This window comes from Magnolia sinica, chromosome 6 (genome assembly GCF_029962835.1).
Source record: "Magnolia sinica isolate HGM2019 chromosome 6, MsV1, whole genome shotgun sequence".
In the NCBI taxonomy this organism is placed as follows: domain Eukaryota; kingdom Viridiplantae; phylum Streptophyta; class Magnoliopsida; order Magnoliales; family Magnoliaceae; genus Magnolia; species Magnolia sinica.
This window is the reverse complement of record NC_080578.1, coordinates 16,550,693-16,575,000: the sequence shown is the minus strand read 5'-3', so window position 1 is coordinate 16,575,000 and position 24,308 is coordinate 16,550,693. Positions and strand designations below refer to the sequence as shown.

The 24,308-nt window shown below is 38.8% G+C and overlaps 1 protein-coding gene across 8 annotated transcripts in view; it reads right to left on the bottom strand.

The window, feature by feature from the left end:
- The window catches only part of LOC131248403 (uncharacterized), a 42,860-nt gene extending 20,441 nt beyond the window's left edge, over nt 1-22,419 (bottom strand). For 6 of the 8 annotated variants that reach the window (XR_009172220.1, XR_009172219.1, XM_058248679.1 and 3 more), the window contains exons 1-7: nt 22,260-22,419; nt 21,902-22,179; nt 17,476-17,825; nt 10,724-10,841; nt 10,405-10,528; nt 10,227-10,307; nt 9,744-9,963 (exon numbers count right to left, since the gene is read on the bottom strand). Coding sequence is in view for 6 of the 8 variants with exons in the window: in XM_058248679.1 (XP_058104662.1) it covers nt 9,744-9,963; nt 10,227-10,307; nt 10,405-10,528; nt 10,724-10,841; nt 17,476-17,825; nt 21,902-22,179; nt 22,260-22,269 (1,181 nt within the window). In the remaining 2 variants the exon portion in view is untranslated. Of the gene's footprint in view, nt 1-9,743; nt 9,964-10,226; nt 10,308-10,404; nt 10,529-10,723; nt 10,842-17,475; nt 17,826-21,901; nt 22,180-22,259 lie in introns of those variants that run through there. The other 2 variants (XM_058248682.1, XM_058248684.1) reach the window with 2 other exon arrangements.
- Between the last annotated feature and the right edge of the window lie 1,889 nt (nt 22,420-24,308).

The following is a 24,308-nucleotide window of genomic DNA, read 5'->3' as shown; positions in this document are numbered from 1 at the left end:
ATATCCTTAATCATGTTAATACATTCTCGTGAAATTCCATTCTTTCCCAACACCCACCAGACTAACTCTCTAGAGATCCTATCGTAAGCTTTCTCTAAGTCACATAAAGACCATCTGGAGATCCTTCCTCCTCTCCCTATATTTCTCCATCACTTGTCTAAGTAGGAACTATTGCAATAGACCTCTCTAGCATGTAACCAAACTGATTTTGTGATACATTCGTCTGAAGCCTAGTCATTGTAAACACACTTTCCTAAATTTTCATAGTATGGGATACTTGTTGGACAACTTTGCCAATCAAAGTAACCCAAGCAAGAGCCTAAATCACAATCAATGTTATCATATGTGACCACATAAGCGCTTATGAGATCGCATATGACATTTTGGGAGCATATACCCATAAGTATGCAATTATGAGATTGTGCAACCACATATGCGATTGTCCGATGGCACATGCAATAATTATTATTATTATTATTAAAAAAAAAAAAAAAAAAAAACCTTGGGTTATGAGATGGCATATGCGATTGTGCAATCGCAATAACCCACAATCACTTATTCCATTTGACAAAAATGATCACGATCTTGGGTTTTCAGTGCGATGAACGGCCCAAATTTCCCCAACCAACCTGCATTGTTGTGGGAAGAGTTGGATGTAGTAAGCAAGATATTCGTGGTGTTGGAGGAGACCTTAGTAAATAGATTCTCGTATTAGAAGTCATCAGGAGGCCGAATGACTTGGAGTATGAGGGATTTTTCAGATTGGGTGTAGGGGAATGAACTTGTCGATCTTTCGATGGGGGACATGAAATTTACTTGGTCCAACAATCAAGAGAGGTTGACCAAATTGCAGCTCAACCAGTTCTTTGCTTCGGTAGAATGGATTGAGAAATTTCCCCTAATGTGATAGTGCATTCTCCCAAGACCAATTTCAGACCATTGCCCAATCTCATTAGAGGTGGAGGAGGATGACCAGGGGCTTAAACTGTTCGGAATTGAATTTCCATGGCTCGAAGTGGGGGGCTTCACTAATCTGGTGACTAATTGGTGGGTGTCTTTTATTGTGGAGGGCCATCTAGGGAACTCCTCGAAAAGAAGTTGATTGATTGGAGGGAGGTGCTAGGAAGCAGGGATTAGGAATTGGGGCCCATTCTCTTAGAAATCCATGCAGTAGATATAAGGCAAGAGGGTATGGAGTTGATGGAAGAGGAATTGAAAAAAAGGGGAAGCTCTTGCTCTAGAACACATAAAGAAGCTGGAGGAAAAGGAGATAAATAGAAGCAACGCTCAAGGATTGTTTGGTTAAAAGAGGGGGATAAGAACACGAAATTCTTTCATGGTCTAGCAAGTGCCAAAGTTAGAAGCGACAAGATCCAGAGAATCAAGGTAGAGGGCGAGAGATTAGAAGACAAAATCTAAGGTGTGTGATGTAATTATTAAGTTCTATAAAGATCTCCTATCAGGCGGGGTAGAGAGAGGGCAGCTTTTGAGGCGCGACAACCTAAATTTTCCAAGGATTTCAGAAGACATGGCGGTGTCCCTTGAAAAGCACGCAATCGAGAAAGGAAATTAAGTCGGCAATGGAGGCTTTGAGAAGAGCATGACACTAGGTCCAGATGGCTTTCCCATGGCATTCTTCCAGATTTTTTGGGAGTTGGTCAAAGGTGATGTATTATCATTCATATTTGAATTTTTTGAAGATAGTCATGTGTCTTCGGAGTTGGGTGCATCTTTCACTACCTTAATCATAAAGAAAGGGGGCCGAGCAGTTGTCGGACTTCAGGCCAATCAGCCTTATCGGTGCTTCATACAAAATCCTACCAAAAGTGTTGGCTACAAGGCTCTGATCCACATTAGGGCTTGTAATATCCAAGGTCTCAGGTGCTTTGTGCAGGGTCGTTAGATTCTAGACAGTGCTTTGATTACGTGAGTGCATTAACTCTCACTACAAGGAAGGTAAAGGTGAGATCGTATGCAATCTTGATCTAGACAAGTGTATGATCACATCAATTATGAGTTTTATATGCTGGGCAGACTTGGGTATGGTGAGAAGCAGAGATGATGGATCCAAGCATGTGCATCAAGCCGGCCAAACTCTCAATTCTAGTCAATGGATCACCAAAAGGATTTTTCAACTCCTTGAGGGGGTTGACTGTTGATGCAAGGGGATCCACTGTTGTCGTTTTTGTTTGTGGTAGTAGTGGAAAGGCTTAAATAAGGTGTTGGAGGAGGGGGTCTCGATGAATCTAATCAGTGGATTCAAAGTGGACAAAGGAGAGTTCTATGTATCTCACCTTCAATTTGTGGATGATACCATTCTCTTTTGTGAGGTAGATACTTTTGAGGTGGACAATCTGAGGAAGATCATTTTCTGCTTTGAAGCAGACTCAGGCTTAAAGGAGAATGTTAACAAATGCAAATGCCAGGAATTGCATCTCTCACGTGGAGACCTTATTGTTTGAAAAACGTGTATGGGTGTAAGGTTGGATCTTTCCCCCCTACCTATTTGGGTCTTCCCTTATGTATTGGTAAGCCCGCGAAGCACCTATGCAACATGGTGATTGAAAAAGTTGAGAGAAAGTTGTTTGCTTGGAAGCGTCAACATCTCTCCCTAGGGGGGAAACTAACTCTTATCGAATCTCCCAATCTACTTTCTATCTTTATTCAAGTGGCCAAGGAAAGTCTCTTTTTTTTAAGCTAACATTACCAAGGATTGAACCCTGGATCACTCACACACACTCCATTGTCTCTACCAGCTCATCTAACGAGCGAGAGACTCCCAAGGGAAGTACTGACCAGATTGGATATGCTAAGATACAATTTCTAATGGAAAGGGGTTGAGGATAAGCATAAGTTTCACCTTATGAAGTGGGAGGGGGTTTGTAAGCCATTTAGGGACACCGGAGCAGGCATCAAGAAGTTGGACATCATGAACGATGCATTGTTGGAAAAGTGGCTTTAGAGATTTGGGACAAAAGAGGACAGTTGGTAGAAGGAAGTAACTGTTAGGAAGTACAAGGTGGTGGAAGGGGGTTGGTGGTTGAAAGAATCATCCTTCCTTGTATAGAGCTACTGGGTTTTGGAAAGCTATATTGAGGAAAAAGTTCAAGGGGATAAAGTTTGCTCTAGGTGACAAGAAAAGAATCAAATTTTGGGAGGATATATAGTTGGGTGACAGAAGGTTACATGTCGATTTCCCGCGTCTAGCAAGTATTGCCTTGGATCTGAGAGTTATGGTTAGCCTCTACAGCTCGTTGTTCGATTGTAGGGTACTGTGAACTCCCCCATGCCGGAGGGACTTGTGGTTGGAAGAGTACGAAGAATTCCTCTCTTTGTCAAAACGCCTATTGGATACATGTCCCTATTCGTCAACATCGGACATAATGGTTTGGTCCAAAGACAAGTTCGGGCCTGTTATCAATTTGATCCTTCTACGGGTTGCTACGAGGGGATAATTTAAGGAAGTCTCACATACCTCCCTCCTATGGTCTTACGGCCCCCCTCCAAAGTTTGTTGCGTTGGCTTGGTCGGTGGATTAGAACACAGTGCTTACGATCGACAACTTGAGAAAAAGGAGAATGACAATTACTAATATTTGTCTGTTGTGCATGAGGAACTACAAATCAATTGATCACCTTTTTGGGTTGCTTCAGGGTAAAATGGGTGGTGTCTGCATCAATCAAGGATTCCATTCTTTCATGGTAGGGTGGAGACGTTGGGAAGATCATCAGGAGCTGTTGGAGGTTGGCCTTACTGGCTGGAATTTGTGCATTATGAGGGGTACATAACAATTGTTACTTTTGAAATTCTAGTGGGGGAGCCATAGATTTTTTTAGGAAAGATATTTTGGATGTAAAGGATTGGGTTGTAATGTCAATCGGAGATGTCGATTTGGAATCCCTTTTTGTAAATTGATTGCTTTTGTATTCTTTAAACCATCTTGGTCCCCTACTTGACAAAATCATTACCTTTAAAAAGAGAGGGCGAAAAAAAATCAAAATAACCCAATATCTCCCATACATTTCAAAACCTTTTTTGGTATACCATATGGTCCAAGGGCATATCCTATTTTTATCTTTCTCAAAGCTTCTTTCACTTCAGATGTCCTAATCATAAGAAAGTATCTATGGACTCTGACGTCATCTGAGTAACTTATGATGTCAAAGTGATTGTCATTTAACTAGTTCTGAAAATAGCTTCTCCATAATTTCTTTCCTTCCAAACGGTTCAAATGCTAACGAACAAGTCATGAGACCTATGGTTTAGCTGAGGATATGGTCCTCAATAGAGTGGAATGGTGGAACATGGTTTGTGTAGAAAACCGCAAGTAGTTGGGATAAGGCTCAAATGATGATGATGAGAGTTTATATATATATATATGTGTGTGTGTGTGTGTGTGTGTGTGTGTTGGTCAATCATGATGGAAGCGAGTACCCAATATATAGATTTGTTCTAGTTCAGAGTTTCACGAAACCTTTGACCAAAGAATTGGCCATATGATTTATAAATTAATCTAGTAAACAATAACATTCAATGATACCATGTGAAACAGCAATAAAATATTTTGAGCATAATCCATAATGTATATTGCTCTGACCCAGTGTTGTCATTATCGTATGATTCATGAGACAAATCATACGATTCGTAGCATATGACCGTACGATCTGAATTGTATGATCGAATCGAAATTCAAAGTGAATCGTATGATTCAAATCGAATCATATATTTCAATAATGCACTCGCAAAACAGGTAGCGACCGGTCAAATTTTCGATTTTCTTTCTTTCTTTCTTTCTTTTGCAGTTTTTTTTAGGGATTTCTGTTTTAAAGTGAATTTAGGCCCCACCCTCATTAGAAAAACATATCTTTTTGCAACTTTTGAGAGATTTTGGAGACTTTTGGAGCTTGTGGACCATAGGAAACCTAGAGAAAGAAATCAAGATATCTTTTTCATCGCTCAACGGAATCAAACACTACTTGTTGCATTCAATTTCTACGTTGAAATAGATAAAAATACATATAAAATATTCAATTATTCCTTTCTATTTCATTTCTTTCTTGTATTGGTGAAAATATGGATTTTCAAAAAAGAAAATTAGAATATTTCAATTTTTTTTAAGTTTTTTGCAATTCTTTTTTAGGGCTTTTATGTTTAAAAGTTATTTATTCCCCCACATACATTATAATATCACTTCGAGTTTGTCTGGGCCTAAATAGTTTTTTATAAAGAGTTTTCTCATTTTTAATCAATTCATAATCTTCTATGTTTGCGTGGGGCCTAAATGGTTTTTTTCTTAATATATATGTAGGCTTGACTTGTCACTTGTGTGTTGCCGACTTGCCATGTTGGTTTGTTTTGAGCATTGAAGATGGGAAAGAAATCGAAGACGAAGGATAATGATCTTACGTGGGAGTATTGTTCAAAGATGGATGAGAACAATAATCTTCACCTACATTGCAATTTTGTGGGAATGCATATTGGGGAGGTGTGTTTCAAATGAAACATCACCTAACTTGAACGAAGAAGAATGTTGCGGCATGTCCCCAAGTAGGTGATGAGATAGCAAAAAAAATTCAAGAAATTATTGGATGGTAATGTTGGCGAGAAGAAACAACAAAAAGAGATGGCCTATGATGTTGGAAGGGTTCCTATAATTAATGATATCGATGAAATGGGTGATGGAAAAAGAAAAAGAACAATGGATGATTTTATGGGAAAGAGTGGACTAAAAGAAAAACAAGCCACTCTAAATAAAATCTGGAAGAAGGGAGACAGAGACAGTGTGCCTATCTATTTCGCGTTTTCTATATGTGAATGCTCTACCATTCAATCTTGTAAAGAGCCCATTCTTCACACTAATGATGGAAGCGGTTGCTGCATTTGGGCCGGGTTTGAAGCTTTCATCGTATCATAAAGTGAGAAATAATTTTTTTTAAATGGAGGTTGAATCGATAGAGAAATCTATTGATGTTTATAAGATGGAATGGGAGAAGACCAGAAGTACAATTATGTCAGATGAGTGGAACGATGGAGTGAATCAATTGATTACAATTTTTTTAATTAATAATACAAGTGGTACGGTATTTTTAAGATCTGTTGATATGTCCGATATTTCAAAAAATGCGGACAATTTGTTAGGGTTGCTCGAGTCAGTGATTGATGAAGTGGGTGAAGAGAACGATGTGCAAGTAGTGACAGATAGCGCATCCGCCTATGTGAAGGCGAGCCAGATGTTAATGGAGAAGAGGAAGACGTTATTTTGGTCTCCATGTGCGGCACGTTGCATAGACCTAATGCTTGCAAGCATTAGAAAGCTGCAAGTTCATTCAGAGACCGCAGTGAAAGCAAGGGCCATAATGGTCTATATCTACAAACGTTGTTCGGTCTTGAATTTGATGGGAAGCACGCGAAGAGGGAGTTGACTCAACCGACCGTAACATTGTTTGCTGCGTGTTATTTTAAAAAAGCATTCATGAAAACAGAATTAGCATGAGGTCAATGTTTACCTCCAAAGAATGGGAAGGTAGCAGCTTCTCCAAGACCGTAAATGGGATGCATGTTCAAGACATAATTTTGGCCGATGTAGATTTTTGGCCATATATCAAGTTTTGCTTGAAGACCAATCTCCCATTAGTCAAGGTGCTACGAATAGTTGATTTAGATGAGAGGTCGGCCATGGGATATATTTATAAAGCGATGGATCGGGCGAAAAAGGCTATAGCAAAAAACTTGGGAGAAGTGAAAAAGCGATATTCGGCTAAATGGGAAATCATAGACAAACGGTGGAATCTTCAGTTGCATAGTCCCTTACATGCGGCAGCTTATTTCTTATATCCTAGATTTCATTATGATGACAATTTTCATCTGGTTTAGAGATTAAAACCGGCCTATATGATTGTATTGAAAGAATGGTCTATGATTCAAGGCAAAGGATCATCATTGATGAGTAGATGGACAACTTAAAAAAGGCCTGTGGTTTATTTAGAAGAGAGATGGCAAAATTAACTAGAACAACAAAACAACCAGGTAATTTTACTTACAATTATTTTGCTTCTTTGAGTTTGATTGTGTGCATATTATTTATATAAATTATATATGATTGTGTGCTTTAGGTCTATGGTGGGAGAGTTACGAAGACAAGTGTTCATAATTGCAGAAGCTGGCTTTTCGTATTTTAATTTTGACATGTAGTGCTACAGGTTGTGAGCACAACTAGAGCACTATTGAGCAGGGGAGACATTATTGAATTCATTAATCGACTTATGAATTCACCATGTAGATTGTAGTGACCAATAGCCTTATATTATTACGTTCATGGGCTTGCAGATACATTCAAAGAAGAGGAAAAAAATTGAGCAATAGAGATTGAATACGATAGTCTTCGTAAAATATAATCTCCGGCTCGAAGTCCGTCATGCAAAGAGAGAGAATGACCAATGGCTTGATCCTATATGCTTATCAAATACGGAATGTGATGGTGAATGGATCATAAAGAAAGAGGATCCAACACTTCCTACAGATAACACATAGATGGACATGGGTGAATGCTTTGTTAAAGGATTGGAGGATGTGCAAGGTGTAGGCGGATCCACATCAAGGCCAAATGGGCGACGTGGTATGACTCGCTGTCATATTCTTATTGTTTAGTCTTGCAATCTTATAATTATTAATTAATGGTCTTATATTATAATGAATTTTGCAACAGCTATTTTGCAAGTCCTAGAAAACTTGTTATTCGAAGCAAGGCAAAGAGAAAAGCGAAAGTGGTAGAAGTAGAGGAGGAAGATGAGTTTATTTCAACATCAAATTCTAAAGATGAAGATGATGTTGATAATGTTGACCTCATTGGTGATGAGGAGGAGGATGGCACAGCCGATGAAGAACAGATTTGTTTGGACTTTTTATTTCCTTTTTAAATTATAAAAATAAATGAATAGAGAATACATACACATTATACATGTATATGGAGATGGGGAAAATGTTATTTTTTGAATCATATAGAAGACTTACATGTACATGGGATGGGAAAAGGGGTTTTTTTTTTTAACTTGATTATGACATGATATATATATATATATATATGATAGATCCTTTTGTTTTTTGCATATTAATACAAAATGGATGATTGATGTGTTTTTTAAATTTTATTTATTTATATACAATTTTTTTTAATTTTTTATGACATGTTTTATGAAAACCTGAAAAAAAAATCTTACGATTTATGATATGATGTGATTCAGACCTCTTTACGATTTACAATACGATAACGATTATGACAACATTGCTCTAACCAAAGAATAAAGCTATAACTTATTTTGTCATTTCAATAGAGATAATGACCAATAACATGACCAAACAAAAGCACAACTTATTTTTGTCATTTCACCCTTAAAGATGTTGTTTCATTTGTGACATCTAGTATACAAACGAGAAATTATTAGACTTGTGCACATGTGGATCGAATCGCATGGAATTGCATGTTGCATGTGGGAGTATGTGTGGGTGGACAAACATGATGTAATGTATAGTCAATGTCTTGACTAGCTAATATGCATGTGAGTCCTATTCTTTTCTTCTTCTTCTTTGCAAGTGATGGCTCCTATCTTTAGGCGGAGCTCTAAATGTTTGTAGCAAGTAGATGATCGAATGTTAATGCAAGTCCAAATTGCACAGATCAATCTCATTGAGGAAATGATCACCATCATCATCATCATCAAGCCTTATTCCAAGTTTCCAACTAATTGGGGTCAGCTACATGGATCCTATTCCGCCACCATTCCACTCTATCAAGCACCATATCATCAGTGACACTGTAGATCTAGTCTTTTATTACTACCTCCCCCCACGTCCTTCTAGGCCTTCCCCTTCCTTTTAGACCCTTCAACTTGAACCAACTCACTCCTAACCGATGCAATTCTTGGTCCCCGTTGCACATGGCCAAACCATCTAACTCTACTTTCCCTCGTCTCATTACCTATTGGTGCTACTATTAAGTTTCATCCAATCTTTTCATTTCTATGTCTATCCTTGTCTTGCCATTCATCCATCTCAACATCCTCATTTCTGCTAACAATCATCCTATGAACATATTGTTCCTTAACTACCCAACATTCTATCCCATAAAGCATGGCGTTCTAATAGCCATCCTATAAAATTAGCCCTACAGTTTGATCAGTATGCGGAGATTACATCATTAGTTGCAAGATCCTTCTAAATAGGTGCTGCTCGACTTCGAAACACGCTTTGGATACACAATCCCGCTCACACCCCCTAGCTGTTTATACTTGCTAACATTGTGAAATGGACACATCCTTGCTCACACACGCAAATCTGTTGCCCCTTCATGCTTCGTGCAACTATACATAAAACTCCAAAGGCACATCTCCACTTCATCCCCCCAGCTCTAATTCTATGATCAGCATGCTTCTCAACTCTCCGCTTTCTTGAATTACCAACCCAAGATCTTGACAATGGTCATTTGGGGGTGCTTCCTGGTACAAAATCTTAACATATTATTGATCATATTATATCATCATCATCTCCTCATTAAGAAGACAATATGACCAATAATATGAACAAGAACTGAAGAGAAAATCATCCTTAAAATTGGCATTTGGTTTTCAATATCTACGACACAACATAATAACGAGGTACTTCATCTACAGTTTACATGAGCAAATGTTTTTTAGACGTATTAGATAGGTAAGTAAATAAAATGCATTGAAGGAAGATTTTGAACATACCTTGAATGCATCTCATTTAGACGTATTAGATAACTGCTCTTCGTGGCATCCCACTCCCTAGCAGCTTCCCTCAAAGCAGGCCAAGACGATAATGACTGAGGAAATTGATTTTTCAACAAGTCAAACAGCATAAACCTAATACCCCCCTTGATATAGATTACAGGGACCACTTGAAGCATTTCCAGAATCACCTTCCCTAATCTTTTTTCTGGAGCTTCAGCTGCATGTGCAAAGAAATTCTCAGAAGGGAAACTATTATGCTTGATTCAGATTATGTGAAACTTTCATCAAAGAGTCTTCAAATTGAAGCAACTAGAATAATAAAGTCCATGTAAAGAATAACAAGCTGAAAGAATTCACGGTGATAACCAGACTGCAGTACAACTAAGCTTATGTGAGTAGTATCAGTCCTAGATTAGTAACAAGTTATGAGAGATTGCAAGCAGAAGACTTGGAATACATGTTGGGTTTGGAAAGACATACCAGAAGCATAAGCTCCAAATAAAACCAGAGCCACATAACTCAGTATTTTAATACGATCAAAAGGAAACTCCTTCCATGTATCTGTTGTACAGATTAAGCAATTGATGTGAATGAGAACTTGTTACAGTGCAAGAGAGGATGAAGTCCAAAACTTGTAAAGAGAGGTATGTAACCTTACCAAGCCGTGAAAGGATGTCTGACAAACCATCATGAGTGCAAGAAGTACATGCATCAAGAAATTTTCTGCTGCACCTAACCTTCTGCAGTGTGTCTTGCCATGGTGACCCTTCCTGCAATAAACGCTGAGAACAAGCAACAAGGTTTCTTAGATCTCTTAAGCTATGGATTTGGCATGTCTGCCATTAGATTTGCTATTGTGAATTTATTTTTCATCCAAACCATGAAAAAAGAAAAGGAAAAAGAAAAACTTGAAGGTAGGAATGTCATCCAACCTACCAATAAGGTTGAGTAAACACTTGTTACACTACAATTCTTACCCGGAACAAACCAACATCCAAATGCTTTTCCAGGTGACTGACCACTTGATCAAGGCAGTCCAGGTCCACAATAGAAATGCCAGAGTTATCAACCTCCATTTTCATCTTATTCAGCATCCTGCAATACAAAATTATGAGAGATCTTTCAAAGCAACTTTCAACTTTCAGATTTTCATAAATGAAGTTGTTTGCAGTAAGGTTCGGGCTAATTATTAAAAAGGAAAAAAAGGAAATTGCAAATGAAAGCTTGGGCACATGAATCATAGCAGAGAAGAAAATGCTAACATACAGTAATTGGGATAGATATGGTTGCTGCAATGCAGAATAATAAGCTACGGATGCATAAAAGCAGAAAAATATAGAAAATTAGAGAAGTAGACATTCATAAAAGCTCCTACATCTATATTTGCTTGGAGCTGTCTAGTCATAGTTAGAAAATTCACTCATTTGACCCAAAACCGACTCAAGTCAACTCAACAAGATTTCGAGCCAAGTCTCTAGGAAACATGGTCACAAGAGTGACTTGGTCCGGTCTCCATAAGACTTGTCAAGTCAGCTGGATGACAAATCCAACTTGATACAACTCAATGTGACTCAGTGATGCAGGACAACTAAACACTTGCTCTAAAAGCTCGAACTGATAAAGCGTGACGAATCAATCCCTTTATCTCATAGCCCCGGCCCCACATCCCATGGGTTAGGTCCTCGGCCGAACCCCCCTCGTGGGCCCCATATCACATGGGTTCCGCCTCACACGGGTGGGGCCCGCCTCACACGAGCCACCAACCCCGAGTATGCCCCTGCATCCCATAGGCCACCCCACTCGAACCCGGTGTGAAAATGCCCCTGCATTAATCACCCCCGGTGAGCAGTCTCAAACACAAGACCTCTCGCTCTGATACCACTTTGATGCAGGACAACTAACTACTTGCTCTAAAAGCTCGAACTGATAGAGCGTAGCGAATCAATCCCTTTATTTCATAGCCCAAGCCTCACATCTCGTGGGTTAGGTCCTCAACCGAACCCCCCTCGTGGCCCCCACATCACATAGGTTCCACCTCACACAAGATACCCACCTCACATGGGCTGCCCACCCCGAGTGTGACCCTGCATCCCACAGGCCATCCCACTTGAGCTCAGTGTGAAAATGCCCCTGCATTACTCATACTGACTAAGTCGCTCCATCAATTGGCTGATCAAGAAATGAAGCCTATGAGAATCAAACCTGCAACCTCGTCGCTGGAAGCACATGCCATTTACCGGCAACCCACAACCTCTATATGTGGTTTAGCTATTTTATATATTTATTGCTTCTAGTAATTTTACATATTCATCTCTTCAGAGAGTAATTTTACATATTCATCTCTTCAGATACTCTTCACTTATACTAGCAAGAAGCAAAGCAACATGCAGTGCACATGCAAGAGTGAACTATCCATTCAATCGATTCATCTACTAATCCCTAATAAGGATGGTTATGATTCAAATATAAATCAAACTCATCAATTCTATCCACTACTTTTCCTTTGACCATTAAATACTAAGTTTCTGCCATTAATTTGATGCCACCAATCAGCAAATAAGAATGCCTCATAGGTCCAATATTTCATACATACGTCATCCACATTAGGACATAATATATTGATGAACTCAGTCAATAAACAACAAGCCATGTGCACCAACTGAGGACGGCTCTCCCCCAAGAGTGGTTTTTGGTAACGGGGAGTGACTGATACTCTGGCTGCACATGACGCTTGAGATGCAGGCACTTGGAAATGGTACACACGGCATATATTAGCTCAAAATAAACCACTAAACTGGGACTGTTCCTAAGGTCCAAAAATCAGATTAGTTGAACAATTATAACCTCGTATTCCTAGATGCTTGCTTGTTGAAATAAGACCATTGGAAAGATTTTTTTAAATCGTCTAATAAATGTCCATCAATCTGATGGTCAGGTAATCAAATAAGGATAATTTTTAGTTCATGAATCATCTAAACTAGTACCAAAATTAGCATTTCATTTGAATTACTTGTATGGCATATACACAATTTTGAAGTAATTTTAAGTGACTGCTTACAAGCATCACGCTGCCAAATTATCAAAGTTTTTCTCTGTTGGTAACTCCCAAAGGCAGTTGCAAGCACACCACTCTCTTTATAACCAAGTTTTTTCCATGCAACTATTGTAGAAAAAGCTTAGCCTACAACTACGTGTGTGTGGCACACCTTTATCTAAGGTCCACATCCACATACACTACGTCCATAAGGTGAGTCCCTTCAAGTTCACGCAATATCAAAAAGAAAATTAGACTGATCCAAAAGAAAACTGTAGCACAGGTTCAAAATAGATGGTGCAGTAGGAATGGGGACACCCACCATTATAACCTTCAATATGATGTGTGGGACCCACCATGTTTTGTATATTCCGTCCAATCCATTCATAAGATGTGTTCGAATAGGATGAAAGGATATGTAAAAATTCAGGACATTCAAAAAATCAGGTGGACCACGCCACATGATTTAGTGGTTTTAGGCATGATTCTGCATCATGTGGCCTGCCTAAGTTACAGTTCTGCCTGATTTTTGCCTCAAAGGAGAATATGAGGGGTACTCAAGTGATGAATAGAGTGGATGACATGCACACATCACAGTGGGCCCCATGCATATAGTCGTAGAATAAGCTTATATTCAACAAGCGTTGCAGGAATCCAGCCTCAACTTCAAAAAAGAAAAAGTCTACAAAAGAGAAAAAAATATAGAAAATTGAAAGGGTACGACATAGGAAGCCTTGTCCAAGAACCCAATTTCCCTTTTTGCATTAGATATTACCAGGGGGTATGGCTGGCACCATTGGCATATGCAGTCTTTGTACTATTGGGGGTGATGTTGTCGCACAGAAACGCATGCAACCAAATCAGCCAAAATTAAGCATTCGCATTTGCCATTATGCATTCGCATGTGCGCACAACCCCCTAGAGTCTCATGTGATTGTTGATGCCATTTGATAACATTTATGGCAGGTGCAATGAACATGATAGAGAAAGGGAACGGAAGATCAAAGCAATCTTGGGAAGGAGAGGGTGCATGCAACACAAAGAATGAGTGAGAGGGTGGGATACATGCAGAGAGAGAAAAGGGCAGGCTAACTACTTGCACAGAGAGAGAGAGAGAGAGAGAGAGAGAGAGAGAGAGAGAAGTCGTAGGTGACAAGCTACAGGATATAAGCACGGAGAACATGAGCAGGTAATATCCATGCCGTTGAGGGGCTTTTTTCAGGTAAAATCTCAATATCTCAATTGCAACTGGCTAACCAGCCACACGCCTCCAACTTATCAAAATACCCTTGTTTTTAACTAAAATGCGTATCCATGTCCTTTGAATATTCAAAGTTTGGTGTTTCCAAAAATGTAATTAGGTGGGTAAAATTGCCATTCGCTACTTGCAATAAATATCGTATTAGATAGTATCGAATCAAGTCAGTTTACGACTCCCTCAAGTCTAGAGTCAACCCTACCTAACTAGACATTGAGTCAAGTCGAGTTTTCAAGTTTTTGAACAAAATAGATAGTCTTATTATTATGTCTTTTTTTATCAATTTTTATTAGGATAGGGAAAAAAAATAAGATCATACAAAAGATTCCATCAAGGCAATGGAGAGGAGGAACTATCCAAATCACTTGTGCCTTAACCCTTGGAAGGATTTCTTTTATCAAGGCTCATCATCTTACATTATCAACTCAAGATCCTTGAAAATTGTTTATCAATGTGCTCGACATAAACATGGCTTCTTTTTTCTGTTGCAAACTATTCACCCAATTCTTGAATTTGAAAAAATTGAACGGAATTAAAGGTTTTTCCCTGAGATCTTCCCTCCTCCATCCTTCATCATCACCAAATCCTTATACCAATAAATGATTGCAATATCAATAATATCGGCCAAGCCAATACTATCAATATCACACAGTGAGAATATGAAATTTGGCTGTAGTTGGGAAGCTTCCTAGTATCGGTTGATATATCGTGATATTAACGATATATCAATACATTGCAATATTCTGAAAAATGTCGTTGTTATATGTTCCATGATATCGTCGATTCATGTCGCACATATCGATGATATCGCACTTATGATCCCCTTCTGAAAATTTTGAAATTTTTACCAAAATTCCACAAAAAACCGATTTTCTCTGAATTCTTTTGCTAGCATTACATTGCTTTTGTTTTGATAGAAAAGGGGATTTGGGCGCGGAAATTGAGAACAGAGAGCGTGTGGTACCAAAAATTCAATTGGTAAGCTTTGGTTAATTTAAATTGTTTTCTCTTATTTAAATTGCTTGGAATATGTGGAATGAAGTTAGGAATCTATGATTTTGCATGTTTTGCATGCTCAATCATGACCTCTGATTTTCAAATTTGGGGAAAATAGGAGAATTTTAAAAAAATCTGAAATTTTCTCAATTTCACCCATTTAACTTGCACTTAGGATGTAGAAAAATCATTTGAGAGTGCTTGGAGGCTGATCTACAGATTGTCAGAACTTTTGTAATTTTTTGAAAATAATAATAATAATTAAAATATCGATAAATCAGTAAAAGAAAAAATTGAAGGAAAAAAAAAAAAGCAATTGCATTGACCAAATGTTATTTGTCTTATATTATGTATTTATGAGTGTACATTGATCTTAACATCAACCACACTCATTCATTTATTTTCAAAAGTAAATTTATTTTTATAAATTATAAAAATTAATTAAAAATATATATTTTTTAAATAAATACATTGTACATTGTATGACAAATTTGGTTCTTGAATGTATTGATTGTGTTTTCATATATGTTTACTATGATTTAAATTATATAAACTGATTTTGAATATAGTTGCATCACTTCCATCAGACAACACAATTTAAGACCCCATACAAAGGAAACTTATCGTGTGTACTTGTTTTTTGTGATCTTTTGAGTTCCAAGTGTGTATTAATGTCTTTTTGAACATCAACTAAAGTTTCATTGAAAAATTCAACCAATTTCCCAATGTTTCCCAAAAATGGCAATACATTACGTGATGCATGAAATATTTTCCATGCAATACCCAATATGTTTTGCATGCCAAGGGTGCGATACATGTAGCAATACTGACACTAAAAATACTTATCCCAACTAATTGGGATTAACCACAAGAATCATGTACACCTCTCCAGTCTCCACTCTATCATGGACCATATCGCTAGTTAAACCATACATCCTCAAGTCTTTTCTTCTTCTTTTATTTGAATACATCAATGATTAGCTCAACATCACTGGTTTCATCTGCAATCAGATGATGTATGGACCCAATTCCACATCCATACAAATCTTATCATTGCTCAGTCCCCAATTCTTTTCTTACCCACATCCTATTGGGCCTTCCCCTTGCCCTTTCAAAGCCTTCAACTTGAACCGACTCACTCCTAACGGTGCAGTTTTTGGTCTCCATTGCACAGGCCAAACCATCTAAGTCTGTTTTCCCTTCTGTTATAACCTATCAGTGCTACTACTAAATTCCCTTGAGGCTTGAATGCATTTATTCCTAATTTTATCATTGTCTTGCCGCTCGTCGATCTCAAGATCTTAATTTCCACTACACTTACAACGATCCTAAAAAGTCCCCCTTCAATTTCATTGGTATGCAGCGATCACATAGAACCAAGGTGTTCCAAAATGGTAACGGTGGCCGTAACAGCCACCACCATTACCGTCATGATATGGGACGTAACGGCCGTTACAGCCCCGTATCGGCCATTATGGCCGTTTTTTATTTTTTGAAAATTGTTGTTACTAGACCATTATAGGTCCGTTACGGGACTATTACAGCCCATTTTTCTATAACGGCCGTTTCGACCCCGTAATGCATAACAGTTATGACCGTTACCGTACCGATTTTGAATATCATACATAGAACTCCAAAGAGACACCACCACTTCACCCATCCAGCTCTAATTCTATGATCAAAACATCCTTCTCAATCTCTCCGCTCTCCCTTCATCCTTCTGCCACATCTTTTTAAGACATCTATTAACCATTTCAAGCTTTAGAGCAATCCTTATTTCCAAGATTAGAACAATCACCACGCCAAGTTTTGTTCCAAACAACTGCTCCCCTCATCAGGAACACTTCTATACATACTATTTATATTTTTGCACAGCTTCCTTGCCAGTTAACTTATTTCTCTGATCATTCAAGAAAAAAAAAAAAAACATTTTCCTCTTGACCTGAAATACAATATTGACTAAAATTCTAGAGGGTAGTAGACTCTGACTGAGAAAACAGTTCAACTGCCTTAATATGCTAGGGTAACCTGCAGAAGGAAAAAAAAGGAGCAAAAATGGAACAGCGTGCAAAAGAGGCAAGAGAAGAACAGGGAATTCCGTGTTTTTTTAAATGAATACGATGAATTCTACGGCTGCCCAACTGCATTAAATCATATACAGGCTTTCAACTGAAAGAAGAACTTGAGTCGCATGGATAAATATGGCTATGACCGAGATTTGATTGCTATAGCATGTGTAGAAAGGTAGAAACTTAAACTGAAAGGACGTTGGAAATATTTTCCTTCATGTAAGAAGTATACATGGACTAGCATCTTGGATACAAGGAATGAAAGATCTAATCAGACAAGAGGACCCATAGAAAAGAATTATACACATATTCTATGGCATATGAAGATTCAAACTATTGCATCAAATTTTGAAAGAAACTGAAGCTCCATACCTCGTGAATAAGGAGAGGTAAGTGTTTATGTGCCCATTTTGCATCAAAATTTCATCCAAAACAAGGAACATGGCCAGGCCATCACCGAATGACGTAAATGCGCTTTTGAGTGTCATATTCTTAAATGATTTGTATGGTCTGCTGTTGTTGTCTTGCAAAGAGTAAATGGAATGCAGTTGCTGAAGTAAATTGCCCAGAACCTCACTCATCCGACTGGAGATCTCAGATAGTTCCACAAATAGTGATAATGAATGCCCGAAAGCCTTTTGCGGCTCTCCCTCCAAAAGTATCTCTTGAGAACTTGACCGGTAGCCAAACAAAAGCAGTTGTCTGTATATACTTCTTGAAGCCTACAAATATTGCACAAACCAATGTTGCAACAGCAGATGCAGTACTGATGATATTTGTTAACCATCAAGAGTTGTTAAAAGTGCAGTACACAATGTAAATACCAAGTTGGAATACTACAACTCTGTAGTGCTGTTGAGGAAAGTAAATTGTACTGAACATGGTCAAATGATCATTATTATGTGGCTGTTGTGGCGCATTGTTTGCTGCAATGTCAAGGCTGCACTGAATTTTGCATAGAATTGGCCAACAACCAAACATGCCCAGAAAAGCCAAATCATGGGCCCCACTATAGAGGGTATAACCTGAAAAACACATTTTCTTGACAATCCTAGCCATCCACCTAACAAACATTAGCTAGTTGAATATTTTACTAATTTGCTGTTTTCATTTCTAAACGTCCATTTTATGACCCACAAACAAATTTTTAGGATCGTCCTTTAAGCATAATTTTTGGGTTCAACCCCCATCTAAAGTGGGGCCCATGATTTTGGACAGTTTGGACTGAAGAAAGTGCATTCCATGTATCGAGTAGGTCATTGCACATGTACATCCATCGCTTATGTGTTATTTTCGGCTTAAACACCACCCATCATCAGGCCAATGATTTGGACATTTTGGGAATCTTTTGATTGAGGTAAGTACATTCCATGTGTAAAGTGAGTCTCCCTATGATTTTTTGGGTTTGGCCAAAAGCCGCCTCGGAAGCAAGTCCAGCCGGCATGATTTTAGATATCACTTACGTATCAAAACTGAATCAGCCATATCATAGCCGTATTAGGCTCCCCCATACGCGATACAGGGGCCAAAACAGTTCATTAGGAGGGGAGGGGGGGGAAGGGTCATGTCGGTCCATATCGGGCAATTCCCCCCCACCCCCCCATGCTTCTTTCTTCATTTCGACCATGAAGAAAACTTAGAAACTGAATTTAGACTAGATCTAGGCTTATTTTGAGGATCAAAATGCATGATTTGAGTGGGATTTGACAAATCAAATCAAAATGGACCATTTTGGGAAATATCAGAAGAAGGGCTAAATGATCACCTTTATTTTTCTCCATACTTTTGTATTCATGTGTATAAGCCACGTTCTGATGTTTTACATTGTTTCCTATTTTGCTAATATATTTTTCAAATATATTTTTCAAAAACTAAAAAATCTGGCTGATACAAGCCCATATTGGCCGATACAAGTTCAACAACCCCCGTATCATATCGTTTTCGGCCCAGCTGATACTCCCACTGATACTATTCAAAATATTGGCCTGCAGGCCAGCCTAGCCCATTGCCATCCCCATATGCAGGTGTATGATATGCCCCACTCTGCGGGAGTATGGTATAATTCCTTGTAGCTTATGACTGCAAGCATTTTGCATTTATTATTTATTTACTCTTCCAAGACTTCTTATACAGCGTCAGTCGCATTTTAGCGAATAGTGCAAAAGTAAAAGATTCGACGGAAAAGAATATGTGCTAAGGAACCCCACACCTATAATTTAGATCTCAGTTTGTAGTACGATTAGATGAATGCTGGGTCGAGGCGCGTACGTGTCACTATCTTTGAGATAATTCATGCCCCTCTATGTAGAGTACTGGTGCAAAAAGGTCGTCGACGCTTCTATCTCCCAGGATACAACTCTCCAGACCTTCTCCTACTTAGCGTGCACTCGCTGGTAGAGAAACAACACCACTAGGACACCACCCAACACCTTACTGATTTTTCTTTATGCCCACAAATAATATGATTTTGAGTTATGATGAAAACAGAGAAGAAGCTCTCGGTGAGGGATGAGGGTTTTCTCTTTTCTTTTTCCGATGTCGAAACCCTAACCCATATCCCTCTTTTTTAAGCCTCGAAACCATATCTCGAAAAGGAATCGATACGGAGAAATGGCCACAACGTTTTACATGCCTGAATAACGGAGGCACGTTTCGCACTATAGAAACGGCCTTATCCAAATGGGCACATTCAACAGTCACGATCAAATCAACGGATCAAAAAATATTTTATCCGTTTTTTTTAAAAAAAATACGCATAATAATCCCCCACTTATTTCAACCAAAATAAATATGGGAAAAAGAAAAAGAAAAAAAGAAAAAAAAAAAAGAACTTTTGTGCATAAATGACGATGACAAAAAGTCTTGAAGTGAATCGTGCTTGGACTACAAGAAAATAGTGAACGAGGTCTTGAACTAAATTTCTTTCAAAGTATACCGTACACGAAACACACACAGAAGTTTAAGATTTATTCTAAAGTGTTAAAGAGTTGCACTTTACGGCCATATGCATTACCCCATTTTTCATGAGCGCTCTAGAGAATTGCCCGATTCTCATAGAAAGCGGACTCACTTCCACACTCATATAGGTGAGTTTATCAATGGTGTCTCTGTAACAACTATCACCCGACCTTAAACAAGGCTATAAACTCATTAAGGGAGTTATCCAGACATTTTTTATATTTATAGCTTTTGTCAAAGGATCCGCAATATTTACATTGGATCTTATAAAGTCCATATTGAATACACCATTTTTTAATAATTATTTCACGCAACCATGTTTCAAACGGACTTGTGATCTTGGACTTCATTATCAAATTTTTCCAGCAGTAGTGGAAGGATATAGTCCGTCTAAAACATGGTTGCATAAGACAATTATTAAAAAATTGTATATTCATTTTATACTTTATAAGATCTAATGTAAATATTGCGGATACTTTGATAAAAGCTCTAACTAGAGAAAATGTCTGGAAAACATCGAGTGAGATGGGACTTAAGCACGTAAAAGACTGAATTACGGGAAATAGAAACCCAACCTAAGGACTAGAGATCCCGAGAATTACGTTCAATGAGACAAACAAGTTTCCATGTGATTCCTTAGATGAATTGCATTACATTTTAAGAGCAATTATTTCTGTCCCTCTCAATGATGTTAGTAATGCGAATCTCTATAATGAATTAAGGTTGGATAACTCCCTTAATGAGTTTATAGCCTTGTTTAAGGTCGAGTGATAGTTATTGGAGAGACACCATTGATAAACTCACATATATGAGTGTAGAAATGGGACCGCTTCCTATGAGAATCGGGCAATTCTCTAGAGCGCTCATGAAAACCGGGATAATGCATATGGCTGTAAAGTGCAACTCTTTAACACCTTATAATAGATCTTAAACTTCTGTGTGTGTTTCGTGTACGATATACTTTGAAAGAAATTTAGTTCAAGACCTCGTTCACTATTTTCTTATAGTTCAAGCACGATTCACTTCAAGACTTTTTGCTACCATCATTTATGCACAAAAGTTCCTTTTTTTCTATATTTATTTTGGTTGAAATAAGTGGGGGATTATTATGCGTACTTCTAAAAAAAAAAAAAACAGATAAAATATTTTTTAATTCATTGATTTGATCGTGACCGTTGAATGTACCCATCTGGATATGGTTGTTTCCATAGTGCGAAAAGTGCCTCCATTATTCGGGCATGTAAAACGGTTGTTTCTCCATATCGAGTCCTTGATATGGTTTTGAGGCTTTAAAAAGAGGGATATGGGTTAGGGTTTTAACATCGAAAAAGATAAAAGAAAACCCTCCTCCCTCACCGAGAGCTTCTTCTCCGTTTTCATCATAACTCAAAATCATATTCTGTGGGCATAAAGAAAAATCAGTAAGGTGTTGGGTGGTGTCCTACTAGTGTTGTTTCTTTGCCAGCAAGTGCATGCTGAGTGAGAGAAGGGCTGGGGGTTGTATCCTGGGAGATAAAAGCATAGACAACCTTTTGCAGAACTATCTCAAAGATAGTAACACGTACACACCTCGACCCAACATTCATCTGATCGTATTACAAACTAAGATCTAAATTACAGGTGTGGGGTTCCTTAGCACAGATTTTTTCTGTTGAATCTTTTACTTTTGCACTGTTCCTAACATTCATGTAATGAATTTTTCCACACAACCTATGATTGCCCCCACAAATATCCAAATCAGATACAGGTATTCCAGATTTCCCATCCAATTTTCCAATAACGCAATATGTATGATGAAATGCAAAAGGGAAATTGAGGATACAACATAAGGCACACATACCCGTCGACAGAGCCTCGATATTTCAAAGCAGTCATAGGAAAGCACAGTGACGAACTTAGAGACTGCGACGTTATCGGATTCGACGAGGTTTGAAACGTCTGAATGCTCTAATGGCTCCGCAGAGACGCGGACCGGATCAGAACTCGAGCTGCAGATGTCATCGAAAGCGGACGAAGATCCGTGAGGATCGTTGAGCAGGTTCTTCAATAGATCGTGGCTCCGGCAGCGCCAGTCGTCGACGGCTCTTCGGAGCTTCTCTTGCTGTTCTTCCAGAGCCGCTGAATGGAAAAAAGGAAAGAAGATCAGATGTAAGAGAAAGAGGGATGGGATCGAAGGTGTAAGAGAGAAGAAGGACTACCAGAGGCCATTGCTGAGGAAGGCGTTGCCGATCTAGGGTTTCTGACGAGAAATGGCGGGGAGAAGCAGCTTATGCCGCAACTATGAAGTCGAAAGGAGCATTCTCCGCAGTCCCCACTTTCGACCTGGGCGAGGGATATTTTGACGGTTTGGCAATGCCACGAAGATTTGCCTTGTCAGGGCGACACGTGTCCTCTTCTAAAGGGAAACGGATTGGCTACTCCCCTGCCATCGGCCAATGGCTGGTGGTCGGTGCTCGGTGGGACCCACAATGATGTATGTGTTTCATCCATTCCGTCAATCTATTTTTATAGATCATTCTACGCATAAGATGAAAAATAAGGTATATCTCAAGCTCAACTGGACCACATTACAGGAACAGTGTTGAATGAACATAGACTATTAGGATCAAGATTATCTTTTGTATTTTGCCTTCATCTGGTCCGTATGACCTAATTAACAGATTGAATGTCAAATAAGCAGTACGGTGGATATCCAATCACTATTGTTTTTTTGTGGTATGGTTCACCTGAGATTTATATCCCTTTCATTTTTGGGATAAATCTTTAAAATGATATGTAAAAATGGATAAGTAGAATGGATAAAACACATACATTATGGTGGGGCCTACATAGCACCGATCAGCAGCCATCGGGCTGGTGGAGGGGAGAGTAGCCAATCCGACTCCCTTCTCAAGGGAAGTGGATTGGCGGGAGAGTACCACCACCAAGATCCATGGGTCCATTATGAGGTATCTGTTATATCCAAATCTTCCATCCATTTGGCGAGCTTATCCTAAGGTTTGAACTGAAAATTAAGACAGATCCAAGGATTAAGTGGACCACACTTCCCATCTCATATAAGGGCACCGTCAGCCGGGGTAGCCTCATATTGGGAATTGAATGTCTACCATTGAAACCTGGGTCACAAAAGTTTTGTATACATATGATATTTGTTTTTATTCTTGATATCTGTTCGTGTGAACTAATGAAGGGATTGGATGGAAAATATATGTTATGGTGGCCCTACATGAATGTTTCAACTGAGTTGGTGGAGAGTCTATCTTGCGTCATTCTATTTGTTTGTGGTCCACATGAGCTTTGAATATGCCTTTTTTTTTGAGATCGTGCTCTAAAATAAGCTCATGGAATTGATAAATGCTGTGAAAGTGATAAATGCAAAATTGTGGGCCATGTTACTTTAATGTCCTTTGAACCGTTTTGAGCTCGAGGAGCATTAGCGCTCTCTTCACGCACACACGGCGCAAACCCTCACCAGCCAGGTTAGTGGTGTATGGTACACCAGCCAATTTGCTTCCCTTCTCGAAGGGACCAGATTAGATGCCGCCTATCCTCACCCAACACGGTGTGGCACCGACCACGGGCCCTCCTTGATATACATATTATATATCCACGATGCCTGTCCGTTTTTACAGCTCATTTCAATGCATGATTTAAATTTAGAAAAAAAAATAAAAAAAATGAAGTAGATCCAAGTCTCATGTGGACCAAACCACAAGAAAAGTGGTGATTGACCATTGAAAACTTCCTAGGGTAACTAAGTTTTGAATCAAGCTAATGTTTATTTTGTACCTTCATGGTTGGATGGAAATAAACATTACAGCGGACATAACAGTGGTCCCTAGTAGGTTTTTAATGGTATGCGTTTAATCACCTCTCTTACCAATTGTGTGGTCTATTTGATATTTGGACCTTATGGCATAAAATGAGCTTGCAAAATGAATGAGCAACATGGAAATGCAACACATATTAAATTAGCCCCACAGTCTGGCTACACCGCATGATGTGAGGCCAGGCCACACCAAATCCACTCCCCTTCTTGTTGAGACGAGGCAGCTGTTGGGACCTAAATACCTAGGAGCCCATTATTATGTTGGTGTGAAATCTATTCAGCTCATCATTTGCGGCGGATCTATGTAAGACTTCACCTTATCCAAAATATAAGTGGGACACACCATTAATTGAAACAGTGGGGCAAAATGCCAACCATTGAAATCCTCCCAAGACCAACAAAAGTGTTGGTTAAATTA